General features: G+C 43.0%; 3 protein-coding genes across 3 annotated transcripts in view; 2 read left to right on the forward strand and 1 right to left on the reverse strand.

Moving 5' to 3' along the window:
* The window catches only part of LOC128450900 (E3 ubiquitin-protein ligase TRIM35), a 454970-nt gene that overhangs the window by 419903 nt on the left and 8907 nt on the right, over nucleotides 1–26160 (reverse strand). The window lies entirely within an intron of this gene.
* Nucleotides 517–6854, forward strand: LOC128450908 (zinc finger and SCAN domain-containing protein 31). The gene is made up of 2 exons (XM_053434670.1): nucleotides 517–871; nucleotides 5647–6854. The coding sequence occupies exons 1-2, from the start codon at nucleotides 532–534 to the stop codon at nucleotides 6405–6407; spliced, it is 1101 nt and encodes a 366-aa protein (XP_053290645.1). The 5' UTR covers nucleotides 517–531; the 3' UTR covers nucleotides 6408–6854.
* Nucleotides 9150–25964, forward strand: LOC128450893 (gastrula zinc finger protein XlCGF57.1). The gene is made up of 2 exons (XM_053434651.1): nucleotides 9150–9351; nucleotides 22662–25964. Exons 1-2 carry the CDS (start codon nucleotides 9177–9179, stop codon nucleotides 24368–24370), a joined length of 1884 nt encoding a protein of 627 aa, XP_053290626.1. The 5' UTR covers nucleotides 9150–9176; the 3' UTR covers nucleotides 24371–25964.

The raw sequence follows: 26160 nt of genomic DNA on the forward strand, positions 1-26160 counted from the left end.
GTCTTGGAACTTTTACCTCAGTGAATGATCCACATTCTTCTTAAGATTAAGATTAAGATGCATTTATTAGTCCCAAACACATGCAAAGGCACACTCATGCAGGTAGGGAAATGTAACCTCTGCTTTTAACCCATCTGGTGCAGGACACACAGAGCAGTGAGCGACCATGTACGGCGCACAGGGAGCAGATGTTGGGGGAGTAAGGTGCCTTGCTCAGGGGCACTAGATAGGTTAGGGAGACTCTTGGATTTTTGGACAGATCAATCCAGGTTCGTCTTGTGTTGTCTCTCCGTGGAGTCGAACCAGAGACCTTCTCTGCCCATAGTCCAAGTTTCTGCCACTAAACCATCGCCTCTTCTTCTACCATTGGTTAAGTTTATTTTTTTGCTTACACTTATTACCTGTTTAACAAGTAATTGTAACCGAGTATTTCTACTGTGCAGTATTAGCACTTTCGTTTCCTCTTCGTTCTCCAGTCCAACAGGGGGCGCTGCTGGCTCGAAGCGCGGAGTCTCTGTTTCCTGCCGCTGGATGTCTTTGTCTTCTCAGAGACTCAGAAACTCCGAGAGGAGGAACATGTCCTCCGTACAGCTGCTGCGGGTGTTGGTACATGAGCGGATCCGCGCTGCCGCTGAAGACTTCCTGCTGCAGGTGGAGAAAGGAGGAGGAAAGGCTCGAGTCCCGGAGCTGAGAGCGATGCTCACCGAGCGGCTCACGGCTGCGGGGGAGCAGATCCTCGCGGAGCTGGAGGAAACCTTGTTAGAGTCCGAGGAGCGAGTGGAGCGGACAGAGCGGTCCCAGCGGGAGGTCTGCCGCCAGAGGAGGCTGCTCGATGCCGCGATGCAACCCGTAGTCCGGCTGCACAGAGCAGGTCAGTCCCGGGAGCAGGGGGGGGGGGAATTCATGTTCCCAAGGGGCCGGATGAGAACATGCACAGTTGTGGAGGGCCGCACCAACAGGCTGAACTCAATTCTACTCATATTCATTTGATAAGCTTCTACTGGTCAGAGTAAATGTTATGATTACTTCATTAGGGTAAGCGCGCTGCTTCATTTCGTCACTTCCTGTTTACCAGTCGCATGTGGTGGTCACGCTGTGAACTAGCTCCTCTGCTAACAGCTGTTTCTCTGCATCACTACGGCTACAATCACCGGTCTGTAGTTAAACAGCCACACAGACCAGCCCCTACTCTCTGGTGCTCCGTGACTCTGTGTTCTGTGTAAGCTCAGCCTCGTAGTCGAACAGGCGGAGACAGCAGCGATGTCTTCTCTCTCTCTCCTGCTCCGAGTGTCTCATGTTCACTGACTCCTCCGCCTCCATTAGCAGTAGTGCTACATGTAATAAATGCAGAGTGTTGGTAGCGATGGAGGCGAGATGCTCAGCGACTTAGAACCTCCGTTAGCTGTAGTTAGCTTAGCCGCCGCGAAGCCACTTAGCTTAGCACGTAGCTTAGCCTCAGCTATTAGTCCCTAGACTTGTCACGTGCAGCCGGGAGCCCAGGGCGGTGGGTGAAGGTCCGGAGGGGGCACGTTGCTACCCTTAAAGAGCCCACAAATAAAGAGCCACCAGCTCACGGTTCAAACGGATTGTCCAGCGACCACAGTCAGCTGCATCTAGGGTTGCCAACCGTCCCCTGAAAAATGTCCTGTCCTGTACTCAGATACAATAGCACCCGTCCCGTATTGAGCTGAAAAGGGACGCACTCTTATCCCGTATTACTGTGAGATTTAAAAAATGGTCAGTAAAATGTCAATGGAAAATACTGGGTCCACGTCTCCTCTCTTCGAACATCGACTTCGACAAGACTACTGCTGGAAAGATACGATAACAGCTCATAGGCTTTCCGCTGACCTAGAGAACATATTAAAAGAAGCATTAATGTTTGTTAATAACAGGGTGCTTTATATGACAATTTACCGTAAACTTGTTCCCAGGCAATGTCCTGCTCTGGGATCACTGAGCTGACAACCTATTCACACACGAGTACGATGATATAGAATACGCTTATCCCATTGGTCGAGGAGGTACTGTTGCTCGCTTTTCTTTTCTCTTTTTTAGAACTATCAGGAGGCCTCAGTCGTGAAACGACACAAGAGATGGTTATGGAATCGGGACATCACATTAGTTTATTTTCCTTCACACTTTTCTCTATCGATAGAACCCCTTTCAAAAAAAGAGTCCCAACCACCAACCTGCTTATGACAGGAACTACACAATAATCTTCCATAATAAAGCCACTAACGCGACAAAAATAAAAACTAATCTCTACCTATCTGTAGCATATCCCCCAAAAGATGGTCGAGACTTTCAACTGATGTTTTCAGGTTTATTTGAAAGTTGATTGAAGATTGATGTGTAGTTCCTGTTATAAGCAGGTTGGTGGTTAGGACCCTTGCTTTGAAAGGGGTACGATGGAGAAAAGTGTGAAGGAAAATAAACAAGTGTGATGTGCCGATTCCATAACTCTCTCTCGTGTCCTTTCTCGACTAAGGTCTCCTGACAGTATAAGAGAACTAACTGCTCTGCTATATTAGTCTTTTTTAGTTCACTGATATTTATACAGAAGGAGAGTCTGACCATTTTAATCGGCGCCATGTCTATGGACGCAATACGTCACTTTCAAAATAAAATCATGGGGGAATAAATTTAGCGAAAACAGGATCTTTATCTCGTGAAAAACGGGAGATAAAAAAAGTTTGAAAAACAGGATTTGTATCTTTTTCTTCAAGTGAATGCAATACGCTTCCGAAGGTTTCTGTTTAAGAAAGATACTTCTTTTATTCAGTTAATATAGTTTATTATTAAAGTGAATTGCTGGATACTAATTTGTTATTCCTTGTGTTTATGTCACTCAAAAATATGCATTTAATTCAATTTAGGGTCAAATAGTTAAAAAATCTTTTCACTCACAAAAAAAGGATTAAAAAAAAATCACCACGCCAGGAAGGGTGAAGGCATCGGGTCGGCTGGCCCTGCCAATGAGGTGTCTCTTATCTATTTTTCAGGGAGTTGGCAACCCTACCTGTGTGTGAAGTGCAGCGATCTACTGAAGGTCTCGCTGAAATAAAAATCCTACAGAAACCCTTCACCAGTGCGTGTCCATGTCAGCATCACGTTGAGACAGCAATATAAATCAAATTGTTAAAAAAGAAAGAAAACATCACAAAAATCTTGAAAGGGATTCGAAACAATGTCTTAGACTCTAGAATAAGGGCACATATAAAAATTTGTTTGAATAATCATGATTTCGATATTGTCCAAAAATAATCGTGATTATGATTTGTTCCATTATCGAGCAAAGTGCTTTTACTATTTGTATATAGTCTAATCACCACATTTGCTGGAATTCTGTTTGTTTTCCTGTTCAGTGAGAGAAATCTAGTCTGTTTTGGGCTTGAACAAGTGAACCGACGTCAGGTTGAAGATCTGAGCTGGATATGCGAAGGACAGCTGACAGGTGATCATCAGTGAGATAGGATCTGTATCTGGATTTGTTAAACTTCATCACAGAAAACATTTGTTCACATATGTAAGTAGATCCAAAGAGAACCAACATCTTCTGAGCATGCCTCTTCATGTATACAAAGTTCTCCTCTTTGAGAGAAGAATACAGCTCCAGCAGTTATACTGACTTAAAGTGCTCTGCCAGTAGTGTATTAGACTGCAGGTCAATGAGTTCGAGCTGAACATCACTAGGTGCATTATCCACACTGCACTGAACTGTCTTGAAGTCTTGAAATCTTCTTGAAAACTCACCATGCAGTGCCCCTAACATGGATGAGTACCTGAGGAGGTGATCAACTGATGGTGGGGCTTCTTTCAGTGTTGGCATGTGGTTGAGAATGTTCCCCTTCAACTGGCTTGAAAGAAAATGCAACTTTCTCATGAAAGCCTTCACCAGGCTGTACATTTCATGTGGAAATAGGCCCTTGGCTTGTAGTTTGGTATTTAACTCATTCATTAATGCAGTGACATCAACAGCAAATGCAAGATCTGCCATCCAGTCTGCATCTGAGAGTTCTTGGATATCCTTGCCTTTCTTTTCACAAAACTCGAATCTCGTTTCTCAGGTCCCATACTCGTTTAAGCACTTTGCTCAGACTGATCCATCCGACAGCTGCGTGGCATCCTATGTCCCCATGTTCAGTCTCATGCTGCTCAAAAAGTGCAACAAACTGTCTGTGATTCAGGCTAACTCACATCTCTCCTAAACTCTGTTCGCCAACACATCATGCGATCGCTTGCATTCAGGATGTTTGGCGCCTTCAAATTAAAAGAAATGTTGTATTCTGTGCATGATGTTCACTTATTTACGTGTGATTCCTAATATTCCGTTGCTCTTCCTCTCACCTGAATAATGAGAAGGATTAAATATTGTTGTGATAGAGTCTGTGCAAAAGACCCACAGGTTTTGTCGGAAAGCAGCTTAGCCAACGTCCCCTCACCCTGTTCTCCTTTGTTAGGGACCTAATTGGTTCATTTAGCCTCAAAATGAAAAACTATTTTTACCAGAAACCCTTTGTTTCATGCTGCTTCCTTTACGATCTGGGTCGTGTCGTTGTGTTTTCGTTTATCCTAAATTTGAGTAGAGCCGGTCTCGCTTTGGTTCAATCAGGTATTAATTAAGAAGTAATGAAATGTTACAGCAGAGCAATGGGCACCCAAAACACAGCCCCGGCCCTCTAGCAGCACCGGAGGGTCACGAGTCGCGCCACACTGATGGCCGTTGTAATAATAATTCAGTAGGTATAACAGGATTAGTCAATAACGAGGGGAAGTCTTCCTCGGTTCTTCCTCGATGGTGCACAGGCGTAGTACCTCCCTCTTGGTACTGGAATAAGGATATGACGAGCAGCCGCTCCCAATCTCGCTCCTCCTCTGATAGTTGCTGGGCAAAATCCTTCATGACAGTTTAGAAAAAGGTACAAACAAGCCTTGACTCAGATGACTCCTTGTTGGTCTGAGTTGTTGTTCATTGGAGTCAGAATATTGTGTTCATGCTCTATCGGTTGTATGTTCTGTTTGTGTAAACATTTGCATCCTCCAAACCAAAACAACTCCACTCTCTCTTCCCCCCAGAACCTGGGGCAGCTACTTGAACTCTGTGTGTTGATTAAATCTAATGGAGTTATGCTTTAATATAAAAAGCTAGAAATGAGAACAAGTTAAAGTACAGTGTATTGTATGCCACAGGTTTATCCCACAATAGGCAGCAGCTCTTATCAGACCTCTTATCAAGACAGGTGTGAGACTGAGCGATGTGACGCACACACATTCTAAACGAACTTCAAGATTAACACAAAGCAGCAACGGTTATTATAAGTCACTATGTGAGAGTCATATATCTATATCTAGGCTATATATATGACTGGCCCAAACTGCTCCTGCCACCACCCTCCTGCTTTATTGTTTAGAGATTAGTTCCATAAACATCTTCACAGACACACAAACACACACACACACACACAGAGAAGCTAATTTAAAATACCAACAGTCGTAACACCAGCTGTAAACGACCTCAACGTCTCTGCCTCTTGAATTCGATCATTAAAAAATCACAACAGTCGACATTAAACGACACAACACAAGTTTTTCAAAACACTTCAGGAAACTCTGAAATGATATACGTGTGTATTTGTGTTTCAGTGTGTCCTGCAGACGTCCAGCAACTAATGGTGAAAAAAGAAGAGGTTCCCCCTGAGCAGCAGCAGTGGAGCCCCCTTGTGGACCAGGAGGACCCAGAGCCCCCCCACATTAAAGAGGAGCAGCTGGAACCTTGGACCAATCAGGATGGACAGCAGCTTCAAGGACTGGAGGAGGCTGATATCAAGTTCACATTGACTCCTGTCGCTGTGAAGAGTGAAGAAGATGAAGAGAAACTTAAATCATCAAAGCTTCAGCTGAGTGGGAGGAAAGAGAACAGAGCGAACTGTGGAGGACCAGAACCAGCCAGGATATCAGGTCCTGATGGACGTTTACAACCAGGTCCTGAGGACAAGGCTGAAGACTCTTCTGAGACTGAAGTCAGTGAGGATGATTGGATGGAGACCAGGGAACCTCAGACTGGTTTAAATACAAGAAATAACACAAAGCCTTTAAGTGATATGGGATGTAAGACAGAAAAAAAAACATTTAGTTGCTCTGAGTGTGGTAAAAGATTTGACAGAAGGAGCAATCTAAATACACATATGAGGATTCATACAGGAGAGAAACCGTTTAGTTGCTCTGAGTGTGGTAAAAGATTTATCCATAGGGGCCATTTAACTGCACATATGAGGAGTCATACAGGAGAGAAACCGTTTAGTTGCTCTGAGTGTGGTAAAAGATTTATCCATAGTTTCCATCTAAATAGACATAAGAGGATTCATACAGGAGAGAAACCGTTAAGTAGATCTGAGTGTGGTTAAAGATTTAGGATTCAGTCCTATTGTACGAGACGTGAGGATTCCTAAAGGAGAGAAGTGATTCAGTGTCAACCTTTTCAACAAAAGTTTTAGTATGATTTATCAGCAGATCTTCATTTTATACATATTCATAGTTCAGTTATAAATAGACTAATAATAGTTTATGTCCCTAGAAAATATAACTCATTGAATAACACAAAAGATTTGTGTTTATATATCTTGTTTCTACTGATTTCTACCTAATGTATCTATTTTCATAAAGTCCTTCATCTCATTTTAAGGTTAAAGTGTGGACCTTGCACAGTATGAACGTGTGTTCTTAACTAGTTCATATTATTAAATTTGTTTGTTTTAAAACAATGATCAGTTGTTTTGTGAAATTCAATGACTGTATGTTCTCATTTATGTATTGAATGTGTTTCCAAGAATAAAAGTCAGATAAAAAGATAATGGTGTCTTCGCCCTCCTCTTCTTTGTTTCTGTACTAATTGAGGCTGCACTGGCTACAGTTGAATTGTCTCATCACAAGACAAATTAATCAGCTTCTCACAGTCTGACATGTTTGCTTATGTTTGATGTGAAGTCAGAACTGGGCAATTTCAGGTCAGAATATCTGACATACGAGTCGTCTGGAACGCAGCATTACACTCACACACACGGACAGCGGAGCAGCAATGCCCGAGCAGCCCTCGTTGACATGAATGACGGTAAATGTCAAACAGCAGGATTCAGAGACAGCTGTGATGTCCCCAATCTCTAAAATTTGACGATAAATAATTTTATACGTTTTTTTGCTGGGATGTTTTGGTTCCGTCGGTCAAACTGTGTGATACTGGACTCAGTAAATCACAGTGATCTATATAAAACACAGTGATCATAGGGCAGTGATTCAAAACAAACATTTAATCTAATGAACAAACAGCAGGCAAGGATCGACATCACGTGACAGACGCAGGAAGTGAAGCGTTTATCTTTGCCGGAGTGTGCAAAACGCATGCCACGCTTCAAAATGCATGTGCTCGGGCCCGTTCAGTGCTGCTTTGCAGTCCTAGAAATTGTAGAAATCATAATTTTAATGTTTAATTAGGGCCCGAGCACTGACAGTTGGAGGCCCTATTGAAATTGTAATGATTATTATTATTATTATTATTCAGTCAAATGAATTGGCTTTTTGAGGGCTTTTACATGGTCAAATCGTTACCAAAATTTGCAGAAAGTTGGAAAGTGGTGAAGATGGAGATAAAAAGTTTTTTGAAAGATCGATTTTTCATACTACTTGTATAATAATATTATTATATTAGACACACAAAAGGGTAGCAGAATGACACCGATGAAGAAATGTTAATTTAATTATAATTGTTTTTGTTTTCATCTCAATTTGAAGTTCATCTGATGTGAGCCCTGGTAAAATGTGGAATATGACCACTAAATGCTAAATAGCGGCCTACCTGTTGTGCTTTTCATAATGCCCCTTGAGACTTTTTTGTTTGTCTGTTCATGATAGATCGGTCAATGTCAACGCGTTCCAAGGATCTTGTTGTATTTGAATTTTTGTTCACACAAGTTTGAATAAAGTATTTCCTTGGTGCCGTCTATTGTGTTTTGTTAGGCACAGCTTCAAGAAGAGTAAAGCTTAGCACAGTGTTCCTTTTCCAGTGCCTTTGTTGATGAAATATTTTTACCCTTAATTTGTAGTTGCAACTCTAGGAGAATGATAATAATGATGAAATCTTATTTTCATAGATGTATTTTCAAGACTATGAAAATTATTTCAATATTTGTATTTTTCTGGGATTAATAAAAAACATAAATGCTTCTTTTAATATGTTCTCTGGGTCAACGGAAAGCCTATGAGCTGTCTAACTGAATAAGTAACTGAATGAATTAACGAATCACTCTCCCTTGTTCCTGTTTGCTATTCAACCTGCTGAGTCATTTAGCTTCTCCATTCAACCTCTCCATTCCTTGACACTGGGCCTTGTTTAATATTATATCACACTAATTAAACAAACTCACTCAACCAGTCCAATTAAAATCCAACTGGATTTCATATCAAAACACATTTCAGCTCTTTAATTATCAGTGTGACACTCAAACCTACTTAATGTTGTTTTTTATAAACCTTTTAATATCGCTGCAGGTGTATGAAAAATGTAAGCTTTCAAAATTCCAGGAGAAAAACTCATTTGACTTTTCTCTCATCAAGCTGCTGTTTCTGCAAATTCATATTAAAGAATTAATGAATAATGTGTGTGTTTGGTTAAGACTGTGTGTGTGTGCGCAACCGGCACCTGAAGCAGGAAAACACGTTGAAAACATACGTTAATGTTTATTTAATTTATTATTAATGTTTAATTACGTCACATTCTTACAGTTACATTACTGAGCATCGTTAATAAGTTACTTCTTCAAAATCAATGAAATATCATTTGATTATTGTTATTGGTTCTGATATCTGTCACTGCAACAAGATCCATAGATCACTTCCTGTTCGTCTTCAGAGTAAAAGCATAATGTCCCTTTAATGATGCTTCCTTTGAGGAATTGACAGTTGAATCAAACTGAAATACTCTGGAATATATTGCAAATAAACGCAAAATAAAGTTCCAAGACAAGTAGTGTGAGGGGGAATCCATTGATTTTCTCGGCCCCTTTTATTTTGAATCGCACACAAAACCCGCGAACCTTTTCCTGAATCAGTCACGTGGTTCGGCCGGCTCGCCAGGCTGCGAACGTCACACGCTTCGACGTCTCGATACGGGAGGACACATTATGCTCACCGAGCGGCTCACGGCTGCGGGGGAGCAGATCCTCGCGGGGCTGGAGGAAACCTTGTTAGAGTCCGAGGAGCGAGTGGAGCGGACAGAGCGGTCCCAGCGGGAGGTCTGCCGCCAGAGGAGGCTGCTCGATGCCGCGATGCAGCCCGTAGTCCGGCTGCACAGAGCAGGTCAGTCCCAGGAGCAGGGGGGGGGGGGGGGGGGGGGGGAATTCATGTTCCCAAGGGGCCGGATGAGAACATGGACAGTTGTGGAGGGCCGCACCAACAGGCTGAACTCAATTCTACTCATATTCATTTGATAAGCTTCTACTGGTCAGAGTAAATGTTATGATTACTTCATTAGGGTAAGCGTGCTGCTTCATTTCGTCACTTCCTGTTTACCAGTCGCTGGTGGTGGTCGCTCTGTGAACTAGCTCTTCTGCTAACAGTTGTTTCTCTGCATCACTACGGCTACAATCACCGGTCTGTAGTTAAACAGCCACACAGACCAGCCCCTACTCTCTGGTGCTCCGTGACTCTGTGTTCTGTGTGAGCTCAGCCTCGTAGTCGAACAGGAGGAGACAGCAGCGATGTCTTCTCTCTCTCTCTCTTGCTCCGAGTGTCTCATGTTCACTGACTCCTCCGCCTCCATTAACAGTAGTGCTACATGTAATAAATGCAGTGTGTTGGTAGCGATGGAGCCGAGAGGCTCAGCGACATAGAACCTCCGTTAGCTGTAGTTAGCTTAGCCCCCGCTAGCCGCCGCGGAGCCACATAGCTTAGCACGTAGCTTAGCTTCAGCTAGCAGTCCCTCGACTTGTCACGTGCAGCCGGGAGCCCAGGTCCGGAGGGGGCACAGTGCTACCATTAACAGAGCTGCCAACTTTTCAAAAAACCTTGGAGTGAGATTTCGCTGCGAACGCACCCACACACGTTGGTGGCTGAAATATCAGGGAATTGGAATTAATTTGGTGTTGTACCCATGTTGTGCGCTGCATTCTGGTGGTTTTTGGGGCCCAAAGTCGTTGATAGGGGCGGCCTACTGGAGATGGTAAACATTGGTTACATTCTGTGAAGCAAAGACATACAGTGGATATAAAAAGTCTACACACCCTTTTCAATGTCAAGGTTTTTGTGATGTAAACACTCTATCTACCTTTAATGTGAACTTTAACGTGCACAATTCAGTTGAAAAACAAACTGAAATCTTTTAGGAGGAAAAATAAAAAACTTATAATAATCTGGTTGCATAGGTGTGCACACCCTTAACCTAACACTTTTTAAAGCACCTTTTAGATTTTATTACAGCACTCAGTCTTTTGGGGTGGGAGTCTAATAGCACGGCACATCTTGACTTGTCAATATTTGCCCACTCTTATTTGCAAAAAGGCTCCAAATCTGTCAGATCACGAAGGCATCTCCTGTGCACAGCCCTCTTCAGATCACCACACAGACGTTCAAGTGGATTCAGAGCTGGGGTCTGGCTGGGTCATTCCAGAACAGGAACCTTCTTCTGGTGAAGCCATGCTTGTGTTGATTTGGATTTATGCTTTGGGTCGTTGTTGTGCTGATGGGTGAAATTCATCTTCAGCTTTCTAACGGAAGCCTGAAGTTTTTTTTGTCAAAACTGACTGGTATTTTTTCAACTGTTCATAATTCCCTCCACCTTCACTAAAGCCCCTGTACCAGCTGAAGTAAAACAGCCCCAGAGCCTGATGCTGCCACCACCATGCTTCACTGTGGGTATTGTGTTCTTTGGGTGAAGGTGCAGTGTTGTTTTTGCGCCAAACAAACCTTTTGGAATAATGGCCAAAAAGTTCAACCTTGGATTCATCAGACCACAACATTATTTCCCACATGCTTTTTGGAGACTTCATGTATGTTTTTGGACAAATTTAGCCGGGCTTGGATGTTTTCTTGGTAAGAAAAGGCTCCTGTCTTGCCACCCTGCCCCATAGTCCAGAGCTACGAATAATATGGAAGATTGTTGTCACATGTAGAACACAGCCAGTCCTTGCCAGAAATTCCTGCAGCTCCTTTAATGTTGATGTAGGCCTCTCTGAAGCCTCCTGACCAGTTTTCTTCTTGTCTTTTCATCACTTTTGGAGGGATGTCCAGTTCTTGGTAATCTCACTGTTGTGCCGTATTTTCTCCACTTGATGATGGCTGTGTTCACTGTGTTCCATGGTATATCTAATACCTTGGAAATTATTTTATACCCTTCTCCTGACCGATACCTTTGAACAATGAGATCCCTCTGATGCTTAGGAAGCTCTCTGCGAACCATGGCTCTTGCTGTAAGATGCAACTAAGAGAATGTCAGGAAAATCCTCCTTGAACAGCTGAACTTTATTTAGGATTAATCCGAGTCACTGTAAATGATGGCAGGTGTGAACTGACTACTATTTAACATGAGTTTGAATGTGATTGGTTAACTTTGAATACAGCCACATCCCCAGTTATAAGAGGGTGTGCACACTTATGCAACCACATTATTTTAGCTTTTTATTTTTCCCTTTAAAGATTTCAGTTGTTTTTTCAACTGAATTGTTCCAAGTTATAGGTCACATTAAAGGTGGAAAAAGTACAGACAGGATTTGTCTTTGTCTCATTTGTTTACATCACAAAAACCTTTTAACAGGGGTGTGTATACTTTTTTATATCCACTGTAGCTGAAGGTCCAACCCCAGAAATGTTGGTCTAAGTCAGGGGTGTCAAATTCAAATACACAGTGGGCCAAAATTAAAAAATTGCTACAAGTCAAGGGCCAGAAGGATTCAACGTTTATTGAAAACTTATTGAAAGAACCTTAGTGCACATATTGAACCTGGAACTAACAAGGCCTATAGAGTATTGCTGATAAAACAACATTAATTAGGAAATAAATGAAATATAAATAATACATTAATACGTTTAAAAGTAATAAAATCAGGTTCATTAACTGCTTATGGCTCTATCTGCGTCTCCCACAGCCGCAGCTTGGTTTTCAAAGCCCTCACTGTAGCGTACATTTCAGTGATGACAGGGCCCCGCCCCTGATGCTGCAGGTTGAGCACATTCAGGTGGTTTGTGATGTCACACAGAAACGGTTTATTTCGGAGCTCTGTTGTGCCTTTCCCTTTGCTTTCCATAAACTCACAGATCTCCTCATGCAACAGGAAAAATCTTTCCAGCGCCTTTCCCTGGCTTAGCCATCGCACCTCTCTGTGATAGGGCAAGTCCCTATATTCTGAACTGGCAGAGATTTAAACCTTTGGCTCTGATAAAGTTAACTGCTAATGTTATGATGCTCATCACATGTTCCATTTTCAAGGCTTTGCCACACAACGACTCCTGTTGTATGATGCAGTGATAAGCTGTCAACTCAATTGTGACGTTTTCCCCCTTCATCTTTTCTCGGATCCTCCCCACCAATCCACTCCTTTGACCGCACATCGCAGCTCCCACCTGTCTTGAAATCTACTGTTTTCAAATTCCACCCATCGTTTAGCCATTTTTTGGGGAGAGGGATATCGTTCGCGGGTCGCGATTGACGTGCTGACACATGGGCAGTGCATTTTGGGATTTGTCATTCACTCTTGACCCGCCCACTCATCAGCCAATGAGAGCCTTACATCTCACAACCCCCCAGCCATTGGTCTAGAACTGTCACGTGCCCCATCCCGACCTGTTCACTGACCCTCCGGCGGGCCAGCTCTAATAGTAAATAGATTTGATCATGCAGGCCATATATAATACATGTGGTCTAAGTCGATGTTATTTCCTGCATTCTAGTGGATTTTTGGGTGGTATGCTAAAGATGTAGCCTGACGTTGTCAGACTCACAATTCTAGTCAGAATGTGAGTCTGAGACCGCTCCATTGGGCTGTGATTATGGGGCGTGTTTCAACTGACCAGGAAATAAAATTCCTCTTCGCTCAATTGGATAGACCTACAACCAATCAGAGCAACGTAGTATGTGACGTATGTTAAGCAACGCATTGTGAGTTATTTACTAACGCCGGGTTCACACCGGACGCTGAAGCGATGCCGAAGCGACGCTTCAGCGCAGCGCCAAGCCTTAAATTACAGCTGGCTCCCATCCACTCCCATGTTAAAACTTTGTGCAGGTCACACCGGAGGCTGAAGCACCACGCTGCGCCATGGCTACCTCAGCACGCGCACCAGGAAACACACTGAAAAATGATCTTAAACTATATTGATGACATATTTTATATGATATAAATGATCAAATATGCATCCCATACTTTGAAGTCCCCTTCTCTTGTCCTGGAGTTTTAATTTGACCAATGACATTATTAAATGTCCCCCTCTGCCCATCCACTACAGCCACACAATCAGTGATACAGATAAAAAGAGAGAAAGAGGGGGCTAGGTTATCCACATAGGCTTGAGTGGAGAATACGTAATTTACCCCAGACACCCAACATTTAACGGAGCAAACAGCGAAGTTCTTCAACATGGATGACATTAAATTAATAATTGAAGTGGAGAAGTGCAGTGAGTTATATGATCCTCGTATAAAGACAACGCCAAGAAAGACAAATGTTGGGACGCTGTTGCTTAATGTGGGAGCAACAAGTAAGTATATGCTTTTAAACTACTGGATCAACGGGTGATTATTAGCGCTGCCCGGCGGTTCAGCGTCGCTTCAGTGTCCGGTGTGAACAGCCAAGCGCCGGCGGGATAGGGATTAGCGCGGTGCTTTGGCGTCGCCTCCACGTTCTCTGTTCCTCTTTCAAAATGAATGCGCTGTCGATGTCTTCTAAAACAGACTCAATGGCAGCATTTACACATCTCAGCTAGCCAGCGGCAGGCATGTTTGTTGAAAACGAATTCAACCCAAGGGCACTTTGATGACGTGGTTGATTACGTTACTGTTGATCATCTGTCTATCATCGTATAAAGCCCGCCCTGACAGTCTGATTGGCCCGGTCGGGCATAATTTCTCCCCAACGGAGCGACTCCAGACCGAACTTCCCGACCTCAAATGTTGTGGGCGGGGCTAAGTTCGTCTGCCATCCAGGCTACTAAAGATGTGCAATACCTGAACTTATTCTGATTCATGTTCATCTGATCATGACTTGTAGGGCCTTCTAGACTTGAGCTGAACATTCAACCAGAAAACTATTGTTGTGCCTCAAAGACTGTCTATGTACCACAATATAGCCCTATTAATAGAGCTGTGTTTAAGATTTGACCAAGGTAGGTTGATTGACATTTAGATTACAATGGTATTCAACTAATTCTTATCTGAAACCTAACCTGTATTGTTAATAATTGTATTCTTAAGAGCAGTTAATGATTTAAAATAATCAATGCTATGATGTTTTGAGCATGCAGTATACCACAAGGTTAACAAGGTGCTCTCCTGCTGTTTGTTATGACAGCTGAGTTTACATTCACCACACAAAATCAAGTTGACGCACAAACGAATAATTTCATTCAAGATTTATAGTTCAAGAGGGTGAGTACTTAATTGAACCACGATATTGATGACATATTTTATATGATATAAATGATAAAATATGCATCCCATACTTTGTATTCCCCTTCTGTTGTTCTGGAGTTTTAATTTAACCAATTTGACCACATTTTATCACATTATTAAAAGTCCCCCTCTGCCCATCCATTACAGCCACACAAGCAGTCATACAGCTAAAAAGAGAGGGGGGGGCCCTACGTATTGCCCACATAGGCTTGAGTGGAGAATACGTAATTTACCCTCCACACCGAACAGCAAAGAAGTTCTTGGTGATGGATGACATTAAATTAATAATTGAAGTGGAGAAGTACAGTGAGTTGTATGATCCTCAGCACATATGAGACAAAAATACACATGTTGTGACGCTGTTGAAGTAAATGATGGAGCAACAAGTAAATATATGGTTGAAATAAATGATTAAATGGCGTTTTCACTGCAGGATGATAACAGCAAAAGTATGTGATAATATTAGCGCGGCGCAGCGCTTCAGCCTCCGGTGCGAACAGCCAAACCCTGGCGTGCTAGGGATTAGCGCTTCGGCGTCGCTTCGGGTCGCTTCGGCATCCGGTGTGAACCCGGCTTAACTCTTCTTCTGTCGCTAACTTCGGGACTCCTATACTCTTTGGGTTAAATTGGATGTCTATGCAGCGAATAGGGTTACAGATGCGCTCCTTAGCGGCATCCACCGTCGGGGACGACTCCCGGCTTCGCATGTGGGAGGTCACTGAAGATAATGTTGAGTCGGTGCTTTTGCAGAAACGATGTCGCACCCAGTAGTTTCCTCTGGCCCGCTCCCTAACACAACAGGTGAGGACATGTTGAGCCGCATGTTGTCTTCTACCCGCTGGCTGTCCAGGGGCTGTCCTGTAAAGGGTCCGGGCTTTGTAGATAATTGGCAAACTTTTTGGAAGAAACTTGGTCTTGTTAGGAGAGACACGTTCATCCCACTTGGGATGAAGCAGCTCTCTTATCTAGGAGCCAGTCTATTACATGACAACCCAGAGTTGGGACCAGGAAGCAGAGCTGCAATGCTACACACTTCGCTGCGCTCCCTCTGGATCAGTCACACAACCCCATAGAGATTGTGTCTGTGTACCGTCAGATTAAGTTATTTAATTAAACAATAACAGAGCGAGAATTCCACACAATAATCTAATACAATTTAACACAACCTCTGCAACAATGCAGGAAACTAAGACTTCTAAATGTGGTCTTTTAAACATAATATCACCTTCATCAAAGGCTATTTTAGTTAATGAACTAGTCTAAATGAATCTACTCCCCCCAGTCATTTAAACTCACACGTTCCCAGAGAACTCGGCCGAGGAGGAGAAGTTGCTGCTATTTTTAATTCCAGTCTATCAATTAATCCTAAACCTGAACTCAGCTACAACTCCTTTGAATGTCTCGTTCTTATTCTCCCATGCCAATCCAGGAAACGCCAACAGCCAACTAACCCTAACCCTACTGTAGTTTAATCATCATAATAATAATAATAATAATAATAATACATTTTATTTATAAGGGGCCTTTCAAGATACTCAAGGTCGCCGTACAACAGTCAACAATACAGTTAATTAAAATTTTTTAAATGCACAAAGCAGAGCAGCAGCAGAACAACAACTTCAGCAGACAGGAACATTAAAAGTTATACGCCTGCCTAAACAGTAGGGGTGCAACGATTAGTCGACGTCGTTGACAAAATTCGATGACAAAAATAGTCGCCGACAGATGTAATCGTCAATGAGTCGTTGGTTACGTCATAGCACGGGTTTTTCGTGCCGTGCAGATGAACTAAACATTGTTTTACCGGAGGTGCTGATGGAAATAGCTGAGGAGTGAGCCATCTCGCTTCCTTTGTATCTCTGAAAGTCGCGGATGTGCAGTAGTGACAAAACATTGGCCAATGGCGGCGTCCGCTGCAACAGCATCGCGCACTAGGAAGTCAATAGTTCGGGAGAACTTCACCTTCAACATGGCCCGAAAAAAACTACCTGCATTATGTGTACGGCGGACCCGCTGTACACTGGTCCACTCGTCGGACCCGCGTAAAGCCGGACCAGACGAGCGTGACAGGCCGACTTTACGCTGGTCCGCTCGGCAGACACGTGCATTTGAGGAGGAGGAGGTTTGACATCGTAACGTAAACGATGCGGACTCGCTTCGGTAAGATAGCCTGTTAGCTAGCGTGCTACATACACGTATATCGATTCTAGAATACATTATAAAAAATATGGTTTAAACTTTTTTTTTACGAGTTTAAAAGCGTAATGTTATCCTGTTGCCTGACAAACGTCTTTTTTAATTACAATTATTTAGTCCAAAGAAGACTGTAGTTTCGTTTGTTGATGTTTTTGTTGCTGCTACTTTCCCTGTAGAGCGGCCGAAGGCTCTAGATCCCATGGTGGACAGATGGGCTCGGGGGACGGTCAGGCTGATGAAGGAGGCAGACCTGAGAGACCGGGTAGGGACATTGATATGGAGGAGGTCAGAGAGGTATGCAGGAGCGAGGTTATGGATGGCCTTAAATGTATGGAGGAGGATTTTATAGTCAATGCGGTGTTTAATAGGAAGCCAGTGGAGTTGATGTAGAACGGGGTTGATGTGACTGATGGATGGTGTGCTAGTGACGATACGGGCAGCAGCATTCTGTACCAGTTGAAGTTTATGGAGGAGTTTGTGTGGGAGACCAAAGATGAGGGAATTGCAGTAATCCAGGCGGGAAGTGACAAGGTAGTGAACCAGGATTGCGGCGGTGTTGGGAGTGAGTGAGGGGCGGAGGCGGTTGATATTGCGGATGTGGAAGTAGGCGGACCGGATGGTATTGTTGATGTGGGTATGGAATAATAGGGTGCTGTCGAGGACGACACCCAGGCTCTTAACCTGAGGACAGGGGGAAACCGAGGAGTTGTCTATGGTGAGGGTGAAACTGGGCTGTTTGGTGAGGGTGTGCTTGGAGCCAATGAGGACGGCCTCAGTTTTTTCACTGTTCAGTTTGAGGAAATTTGATGAAAACCAGTATTTGATTTCCTGTAAACAGGCACAGAGGAAGGAGGGTGGGAAGGTGGAAGTGGGTTTGGACGAAACGTAGAGCTGGGTGTCGTCCGCATAACAGTGGAAATGAATGTTGAATTTACGGAGGATCAGTCCAAGTGGGAGGAGGTAGAGGATGAATAGGATAGGCCCAAGGACAGAGCCCTGGGGAACACCAGAGGAGAGGGGGGATGGGTGGGATGTGAATTATTTTAATTGGATGAACTGAGTACGGCCATAGAGATATGAGCGGAACCACTCTAGGGGTGTGTCAGTTATGCCAATTGAGGCTAGTCTGTCAATGAGGGTGCAGTGGGATATGGTGTCAAAAGCCGCGCTAAGGTTGAGAAGGATGAGGATGGATACTAGTCCGGAGTCAGCTGCCATCAGGAGGTCATTTGTGATTTTGAGGAGGGCTGTTTCTGTGCTGTGGCAGGGGCGCAAACCGGATTGGAACCGTTCGTAGAGGTTATTGTTGGAGAGATGAGCATGAACCTGTGATGCCACTTCCTTTTCCAGGATTTTTGAGAGAAATGGCAGTTTGGAGATGGGACGAAGCTTATTGAAGTTGTTGGGGTCTGAACCAGGTTTCAGCGTCGGTTCGGAGACCATTATTGTAGAGAGAAACCAGATGATCCGGGGTGCATGGGTAATCAGCTAAATTAATGTTTTTTATGTTACTGAAGGACATAACATGTGACTGTTTGTTTTTGGATAGTGTTAAAGTCAATTTAAATGAAACAAGCATGTGATCGATGATGGGGAGATCGACAGCAGAACAGTTGAAAGGAGTGACACCTGAGCAACAGACCAAGTCCAAAATATGACCTTTAGAGTGGGTAGGGAAATCAATATATTGTTGGAGGCCAAAACTGTCCAGGCAAGAAGTGAACTCCTTAGTGAAAGCATTATTAATGTTGTCCATGTGAATATTGAGATCACCCAGTACAATTATATTGGATGAGAGTGAGCAGATGTGGGGGAGAAATGTGGTGAATTTATCAGTGAAATCCTTATTAGGTTTAGGTGGACGGTAAATGTTGACTAAGACAGTTGGAGTGGGTCCATTCAATTGTAGACCTTCCAGGTCTCGCGGTGAATTATCGCAAGACCACCTCCTCTGCCGGTGAGACGGGGTTGAGAAGTGTAAACAAAACCAGGTGGATTAGACTCATTCAGCTGAGAGAGTCATTGGGTTGCTGCCACGTCTCCGTTAGACAAAGAAAGTCATACTTGTGCTCCGGGGGCTTATACTGAATTTTTACAGGATTTCCCTGAGTTTTTATCAAACCTAGTCCTAAAGACCGATACAATTATTATTGTTGGTGATTTAAATATTCATATATATTAAATATATATATATATATAGCCTTAGCGTAGGGCTGTGCATTAATTTAATTCAAACGATCTAAACTAATGTAATCGAGATTAAACGATTTTCTGAAATTGCAAGTGCAATTCAGTCCTTCTCCCAAAAGCATTCAACGCGGCCCTGCTTACTGGCACTCACTCTCAAGCAACTGTAAAGTGAAGGAGGCGAGTTGTGTGTGTGGTGACCGGCGGTCCCTACCAGCCCTACCTGAACGTAGCATTTATTCCGATACTAGACTCAATTGGTTTAAGGTAGTGTGTACCAAGGACCCTGAGCCTTCTAAGTATTTTTACCCTGTTAAAATTGTTTTTTGTAATTTTTCCTTACTCTTGCTCAGCAAGAGTAAGGACAGAGGATGTTACACCATGTTAAAGCCCTATGAGACAAATTTTTGATTTGTGAATATCGGCTATACAAATCAAATTTGATTGATTGATTAGCCAATGAAAAAGTGAGTCAGGCAAAGTAATAACGCCAACATATTGCACTTTAATCAACCTTTATAATAACAGTTATGTACAAAATATGCAAGTTTTTTGCAGTATTTCAAAGATCAGCTTTAAATTAACTTTACACAAAGTTTTATTCCTATTTGCATATAGTCTAATTTTTTTCCTTGTTCAGTGAGAGAAATCTAGTCTGTTTCAGTTTTGAACAAGTGCACTGACGTCAGGTTGAATATCTGAGGGGGATATGCGAAGGACAGCTGACAGGTGATCATCATTGAGAGAGGATCTGTATCTGGATTTGTTAAACTTCATCACAGATAATGTTTGTTCACATATGTAAGTAGATCCAATAGAACTAACATCTTCTGAGCATGCCTCTTCATGTATACAAAGTTCTCCTCTTTGAGAGAAGAACCTCACTGGCTGAATGTGTTGTACCCGCCTGCCTCAAAACATCCACCATCATCCCCGTTCCCAAGAAGCAGAGGATCACAGGCCTTAATGACTACAGACCAGTCGCCCTGACCTCCGTAGTGATGAAGACCTTTGAGCGCCTCGTGCTGACACACCTCAAGACCAGAACCAACCACCTCCTCGACCTGCTGCAGTTTGCCTACAGAGCCAACAGGTCCGTAGACGACGCAGTCAACAAGGGACTCCACTTCATCCTCCAGCACCTCGACTCCCCTGGCACCTACGCCAGGATCCTGTTTGTGGACTTCAGCTCCGCATTCAACACCATCTCCCCAGCTCTTCTCCAGGACAAGCTGACACAGCTGAGCGTGCCTGAGCCCACCTGCAGGTGGATCACTAACTTCCTGACTGACAGGAAGCAGCGTGTGAGGCTGGGGAAGCTTGTCTCTGAGACCCGGACCATCAGCACTGGAGCCCCACAGGGTTGTGTGCTCTCTCCTCTGCTCTTCTCCCTCTACACCAACAACTGCACCTCCAGCCATCCCTCTGTAAAACTTCTGAAGTTCGCTGACAACACAACCCTTATTGGATTAATTTCCAATGGGGACGAGGCCGCCTACAGAGAGGAAGTAAACCGCCTGGCTTCCTGGTGCAGCCAGAACTACCTGGAGCTGAACGCTTCAAAAACTGTAGAGATGGTAGCAGACTTCAGGAGGAGCCCAGCTCAAACCGTCCCTCTCACCATGTGCGACTCCCCAGTTAAAACAGTGGAGTCTTTCAGATTCCTGGGGACGATCATCGCACAGGACCTGAGGTGGACGGAGAACATCACCTCCATCATCAAGAAGGCCCAGCAGAGGATGTTCTTCCTGCGGCAACTTAAGAAATTCAGCATGCCGCGGAAAGTGATGGTTGAATTTTATCCAGCCATCATTGAGTCCATACTCACCTCATCCATCACCGTCTGGTTCGCTACCTCCACTTCCAAGGACAGACTGCAGCGCATCATTCGGTCAGCTGAGAAGGTCATCGGCTGTGACCTGCCGGCTCTCCTAGACCTGTTCCACTCCAGGACCAGTAGGAGAGCACGCAAGATCATTGCTGATCCTTCTCATCCCGCTCACCACCTTTTCCACAGACTTCCATCCGGAAAAAGGTTCCGGGCCATCAGGACTAAGACCTCGCGCCATCTGAACAGTTTTTTCCCCATGGCGGTGGGGCTCACAAACAAGCCCCCTGCATCACACTTACTCTGCATCACACTGACTCTGTCCACCCCGCACATAATTTATACTTGATAAATTAGTGGCACTATCACCAATCTCTTAGCACCGCTAAGAGATTGTTTTTATATTGATGTTTTTATATTGTTTTATGTTTTTTATATAGTTGTTTGTATATTGTTTAATGTGTATATGTTGTTTTTATATTGCTGTTTTTATAATGTTGTTTTATGTTCAGTGCACCAATGAACGACACCAAGGCAATTTCCTTTATGTGCAATCATACTTGGCAATAAAAAGGATTCTGATTCTGAAAACTCCAGCAATGATACTGACTTTAAGTGCTCTGCCAGTAGTGTATTATACTGCAGGTCAATCAGTTCAAGCTGAACATCACTGGGTGCATTTCCACACTTCACGTGAAGGGAGAAGACGTCTTGTGCACTTCACTTTCAACTGTTTTGAAGTCTTGAAATCCTCTTAAACTCACCATGCATTGCCCCTAACATGGAAGAGTACCTGCTGAGGTGATCAATTGATGATGTGGCGTCTTTCAGTTTTGGCATGTGGTTGAGAACGTTAAACTCCAACTGGCTTGAAAGAAACCGCTCACAGGCTAAAGTTAGCTAGCATCCGCTCGAGCTGCGGAGTTAATACGTCACTTTACATTACATTACATTTCATTTCATTTCATTTAGCTGGCGCTTTTATCCAAAGCGACTTACAATAAGTGCATTCAACTCCGAGGGAACAAACCAAGGACGACAAGAATAAAGAAAGTATAATTTCTTCAAATAAAGCAAAACTACAAAGTGCTATAAGTAAGTGCCATGTGAGTGCTACTAAAATGTTAGTTTCAAAAAGTTGTTAGTCTTTTATGTTTTTCTTTTTTTTAGGGTTAGCCTAACCCTAACCCTAGCAGTCAGTGTTGGGGTTAACACGGAGTTGTCAAAGTTAATAGTCAGGTCGTGGATGGCAGAGTCTTTCCCTGGAAGGAAAAGGAGTTCAGTCTTGTCAAGGTTGATCTTTAGATGGTGTGCAGACATCCACTGAGAGATGTCGGTCAGACAGGCAGAGATTTGTGCTGCTGCCTGTGTTTCAGATTTAGTTTCTGTCTCTGTCTGCTGCACCCGGCTGCTCCACCTCTCACCTGAATAATGAGGAGGATTTGAGGAACGAGTGCCTGAAACAGAAAGTCTGGACACATTTCTCTGAGCTTTACCCACAGGTCTTTTCTGAAAGCATCTTAACCAACTAACTAACATCCTCTCGCCCTGTTCTCCTCTGTTAGTGACCTTATTGGTTTATTTAGCCTCAAACTGAAAAACGTTTCTACTAGAAACCTTTTGTTTTATGCTGCTTCCTTTACCAGCTGCGTCGTAACACCAACTGTAAACGACCTCAACATCTCTGCCTCTTGAATGCGATCATTCAAAAATCACAACAGTCGACATTAAACAACACAATTTTTTTCAAAACACTTCAGGAAACTCTGAAATGATAAACGTGTATTTGTGTTTCAGTGTGTCCTGCAGACGTCCAGCAACTGATGGTGATTAAAGAAGAGGTTCCCTCTGAGCAGCAGCAGTGGAGCCCCCTTGTGGACCAGGAGGATCCAAAGCCCTTCCACATTAAAGAGGAGCAGGAGGAACCGTGGACCACTCAGGATGGACCACAGCTTCAAGGACTGGAGGAGGCTGATATCAAGTTCACATTGACTCCTGTCGCTGTGAAGAGTGAAGAAGATGAAGAGAAACTGAAATCGTCAACGCTTCATCCGAGTGAGACGAAGGAGAACAGAGCGGACTGTGGAGGACCAGAACCAGCCAGGAACTCAGGTCCTGATGGACGTTTACAACCAGGTCCTGAGGACAAGACTGAAGACTCTTCTGAGACTGAAGTCAGTGAGGATGATTGGATGGAGCCTCTAAGTGATATGGATTGTAAGACAGAAAAAAAAACGTTTTGTTGCTCTGAGTGTGGTAGAAGATTTAACCATAGGTGCAGTCTAAAGAGGCATAAGAGGAGTCATACAGGAGAGAAACCGTTTAGTTGCTCTGTGTGTGGTAAACGATTTAACCAAAGGGGTAATCTAAATAGACATGAGAGGAGTCATACAGGAGAGAAACCGTTTAGTTGCTCTGAGTGTGGTAAAATGTTTCAACAAAGGGGCAATCTGAATATACATAAGAGGATTCATACAGGAGAGAACCAGTTTAGTTGCTCTGAGTGTGGTAAAATGTTTCAACAAAGGGGCAATCTAAATACGCATATGAGGACACATACAGGAGAGAAATGGTTTAGTTGCTCTGAGTGTGATAAAATATTTGGTCATAGCAGCCATCTAAATACACATATGAGGATTCATACAGGAGAGAAACCGTTTAGTTGCTCTAAGTGTGATAAAAGATTTAACAGAAGGGGCAATTTCAATACACATATGAGGAGTCATACAGAAGAGAAACCGTTTAGTTGCTCCGAGTGTGGTGATAGATTCAACCTAAGGTGCAATCTCAATAGACATATGAGGATTCATTCAGGAGAGAAACAGTTTAGTTGCTCTGAGTGTGACGAAAGATTTAACAGAATGGGTGATCTAAATACACATAAAAGGACACATACAGGAGAGAAACGGTTTAATTGCTCTGAGTGTGATAAGAGTTTTGGTCATAGCAGCCATCTAAATACACATATGAGGATTCATACAGGAGAGAAACCGTTTAGTTGCTCTAAGTGTGATAAAAGATTTAACAGAAGGGGCAATTTCAATACACATATGAGGAGTCATACAGGAGAGAAACCGTTTGTTTGCTCCGAGTGTGGTGAAAGATTCAACCTAAGGTGCAATCTCAATAGACATATGAGGATTCATACAGGAGAAAAACCGTTTAGTTGCTCTGAGTGTGGTAAAAGATTTAGTCAAAGTAGCCATCTAAATTCACATATGAGGATTCATACAGAAGAGAAACCGTTTAGTTGCTCTGAGTGTGTTAAAAGATTTAACAGAATGGTTGATCTAAACACACATATGAGGACACATACAGGAGAGAAACGGTTTAGTTGCTCCGAGTGTGATAAAAGATTTAGTCATAGCAGCCGTCTAAATACACATATGAGGATTCATACAGGAGAGAAACCGTTTAGTTGCTCTGAGTGTGATAAAAGATTTAACAGAAGGGGCAATCTCAATACACATATGAGGAGTCATACAGGAGAGAAACCGTTTAGTTGATCTGAGTGTGGTAAACGATTTAAGAGTCAGTCCTATTATACGAGACGTGATTCCTAAAGGAGAGAAGAGATTCAGTTTCAACCTTTTGTAACAAAAGTTTTATTTTTTATTTTACAGCAGATACTTATTTATACATATTCCTAGTTCACTGTTTTAAATAGACTATTAACAGTTTCTATGTCCTTACAAAGTAGAACACATTGAATAACAGTAAAGATTTGAGTTTATATATTTTAAATTTGCCTAAAACGCCTGTATAAGGACACCCAAATTATATTGAAAGCCGTTCTTGAAACATTTGGAGTACATGCATGATTTTGGTCTCTTTCGAAAGGTAACATTCAGAACTCTAAGGGCTACTTGCATTGAGTAATAGCAGTTTGCATACATTAAAGTAAAAGGTTTTTTATTTCGGACTGAAAATTTTGCAGATGACTCTAGCTTGAACTTATGAGCTGGAAAACACAATGGGACCCTATCATGAAGCCTTGACTAGCCCAAGTTCAAATTTGATAACAATACCACAGAAAATTAATATTTGACAGATTTTATCCTAAGCGCATGTCTAGGCGTTTTCCACAAAGGCCATTGGGAGACTCCAAAGGACCCTTTGTAACCATGGTAACCAACCAGGCTAAAAATGCAAATTTTACACTCAAAGTTATACTTTTATATAAAGGAGACAAAACCGGTCATTTGGTTAAAAATGTATACAAATAAACATCTTTCATATATTTTAGCAACATGTAGCAGTCACGATGGGGATGAAACAGTGACGCACGGTGCTCTTGGACCAGCTGGACACTGTTGGGAAATTTCATTGTCTAAACGATACACCAGTCATCAGAACAATCGGTTGGAATTGGCTAAGCCTTTACATGTCAGAAGAGGGGCACGCTCTTTCCAACAACAACTAGGTGCCTCGTTGGCTATAGCAGGCTGTGGACAGCCCATGTCAGCTCCGATTGGGTCAAGTTTAGATTGACAGCTCACTTGAACCAATACGACATGGCTATCCACCATTTTGAGAGCTGCACACAGAGTTACAAGTGAGAGTACCTCCCAGTTTACACGGAGGAGGTGGCTGCGCTGACATTATGCAACAGCTAACAGTGGCTATTCTTTGATGTAGTAGTGTGTTTTGGACTGACATTGTTACTGGATTGGATCGTCTGGACCTTTGGCGATGTACCAACACCGTTTTTGTTGGAATGTTATCAATTTGTGGATTAATATGAAGCTTCTTAGGTGAGTCGCGGCGACTTTTGTTCCATTTCCGGTCTGACTGAGACGTTGATTGTACCGGCTTTGGTGATCGGATCTTTAAATGGTCTACATCAGTGAAATCTGAAGAATCTTCGCTTTCAAACGATATGTTGCATTAGTACCTAGCTGTACAAGGCAGTTCTGTAAATAACAATGTTTGACGTGATCGGTAAAACAGCGCACCTGGTTAAGTAGTTCATATGATTAAATATGTTTTTTTAAATAAGTGTTTCTTGGTTAGTAATATTCAGTGACAGTGTGTGTTCTCCTTTATTTATTGAATGTGTTTCCATGAATAAAACTCTAATAAAAAGATAATGGTGTCTTCGTCCTCCTCTTCTCTGTTTCTGTACGAATTGAGGCTGCACTGGTTACAGTTGAATTGTCTCATTACCAGACAAATTAATCAGCTTCTCACTCTCTGACATGTTTGCTTATGTTTAATGTGAAGTCAGAACTGGGCAATTTCAGGTAAGAATATCTGACATACAGTGGGGCAAAAATGTATTTAGTCAGGCACCAAT

Source organism: Pleuronectes platessa, chromosome 11 (genome assembly GCF_947347685.1).
Source record: "Pleuronectes platessa chromosome 11, fPlePla1.1, whole genome shotgun sequence".
Classification (NCBI taxonomy): Eukaryota; Metazoa; Chordata; class Actinopteri; order Pleuronectiformes; family Pleuronectidae; genus Pleuronectes; species Pleuronectes platessa.

Excerpts from the sequence above, each read along its gene's own strand:
- LOC128450893 (XM_053434651.1), top strand. The coding sequence starts at position 9,177 with ATGCTCACCGAGCGGCTCACGGCTGCGGGGGAGCAGATCCTCGCGGGG. Across the intron at positions 9,352-22,661 it reads AGTCCGGCTGCACAGAGCAG|TGTGTCCTGCAGACGTCCAG; the intron begins GTCAGTCCCAGG and ends TTTGTGTTTCAG.
- LOC128450908 (XM_053434670.1), top strand. The coding sequence starts at position 532 with ATGTCTTTGTCTTCTCAGAGACTCAGAAACTCCGAGAGGAGGAACATG. Across the intron at positions 872-5,646 it reads AGTCCGGCTGCACAGAGCAG|TGTGTCCTGCAGACGTCCAG; the intron begins GTCAGTCCCGGG and ends TTTGTGTTTCAG.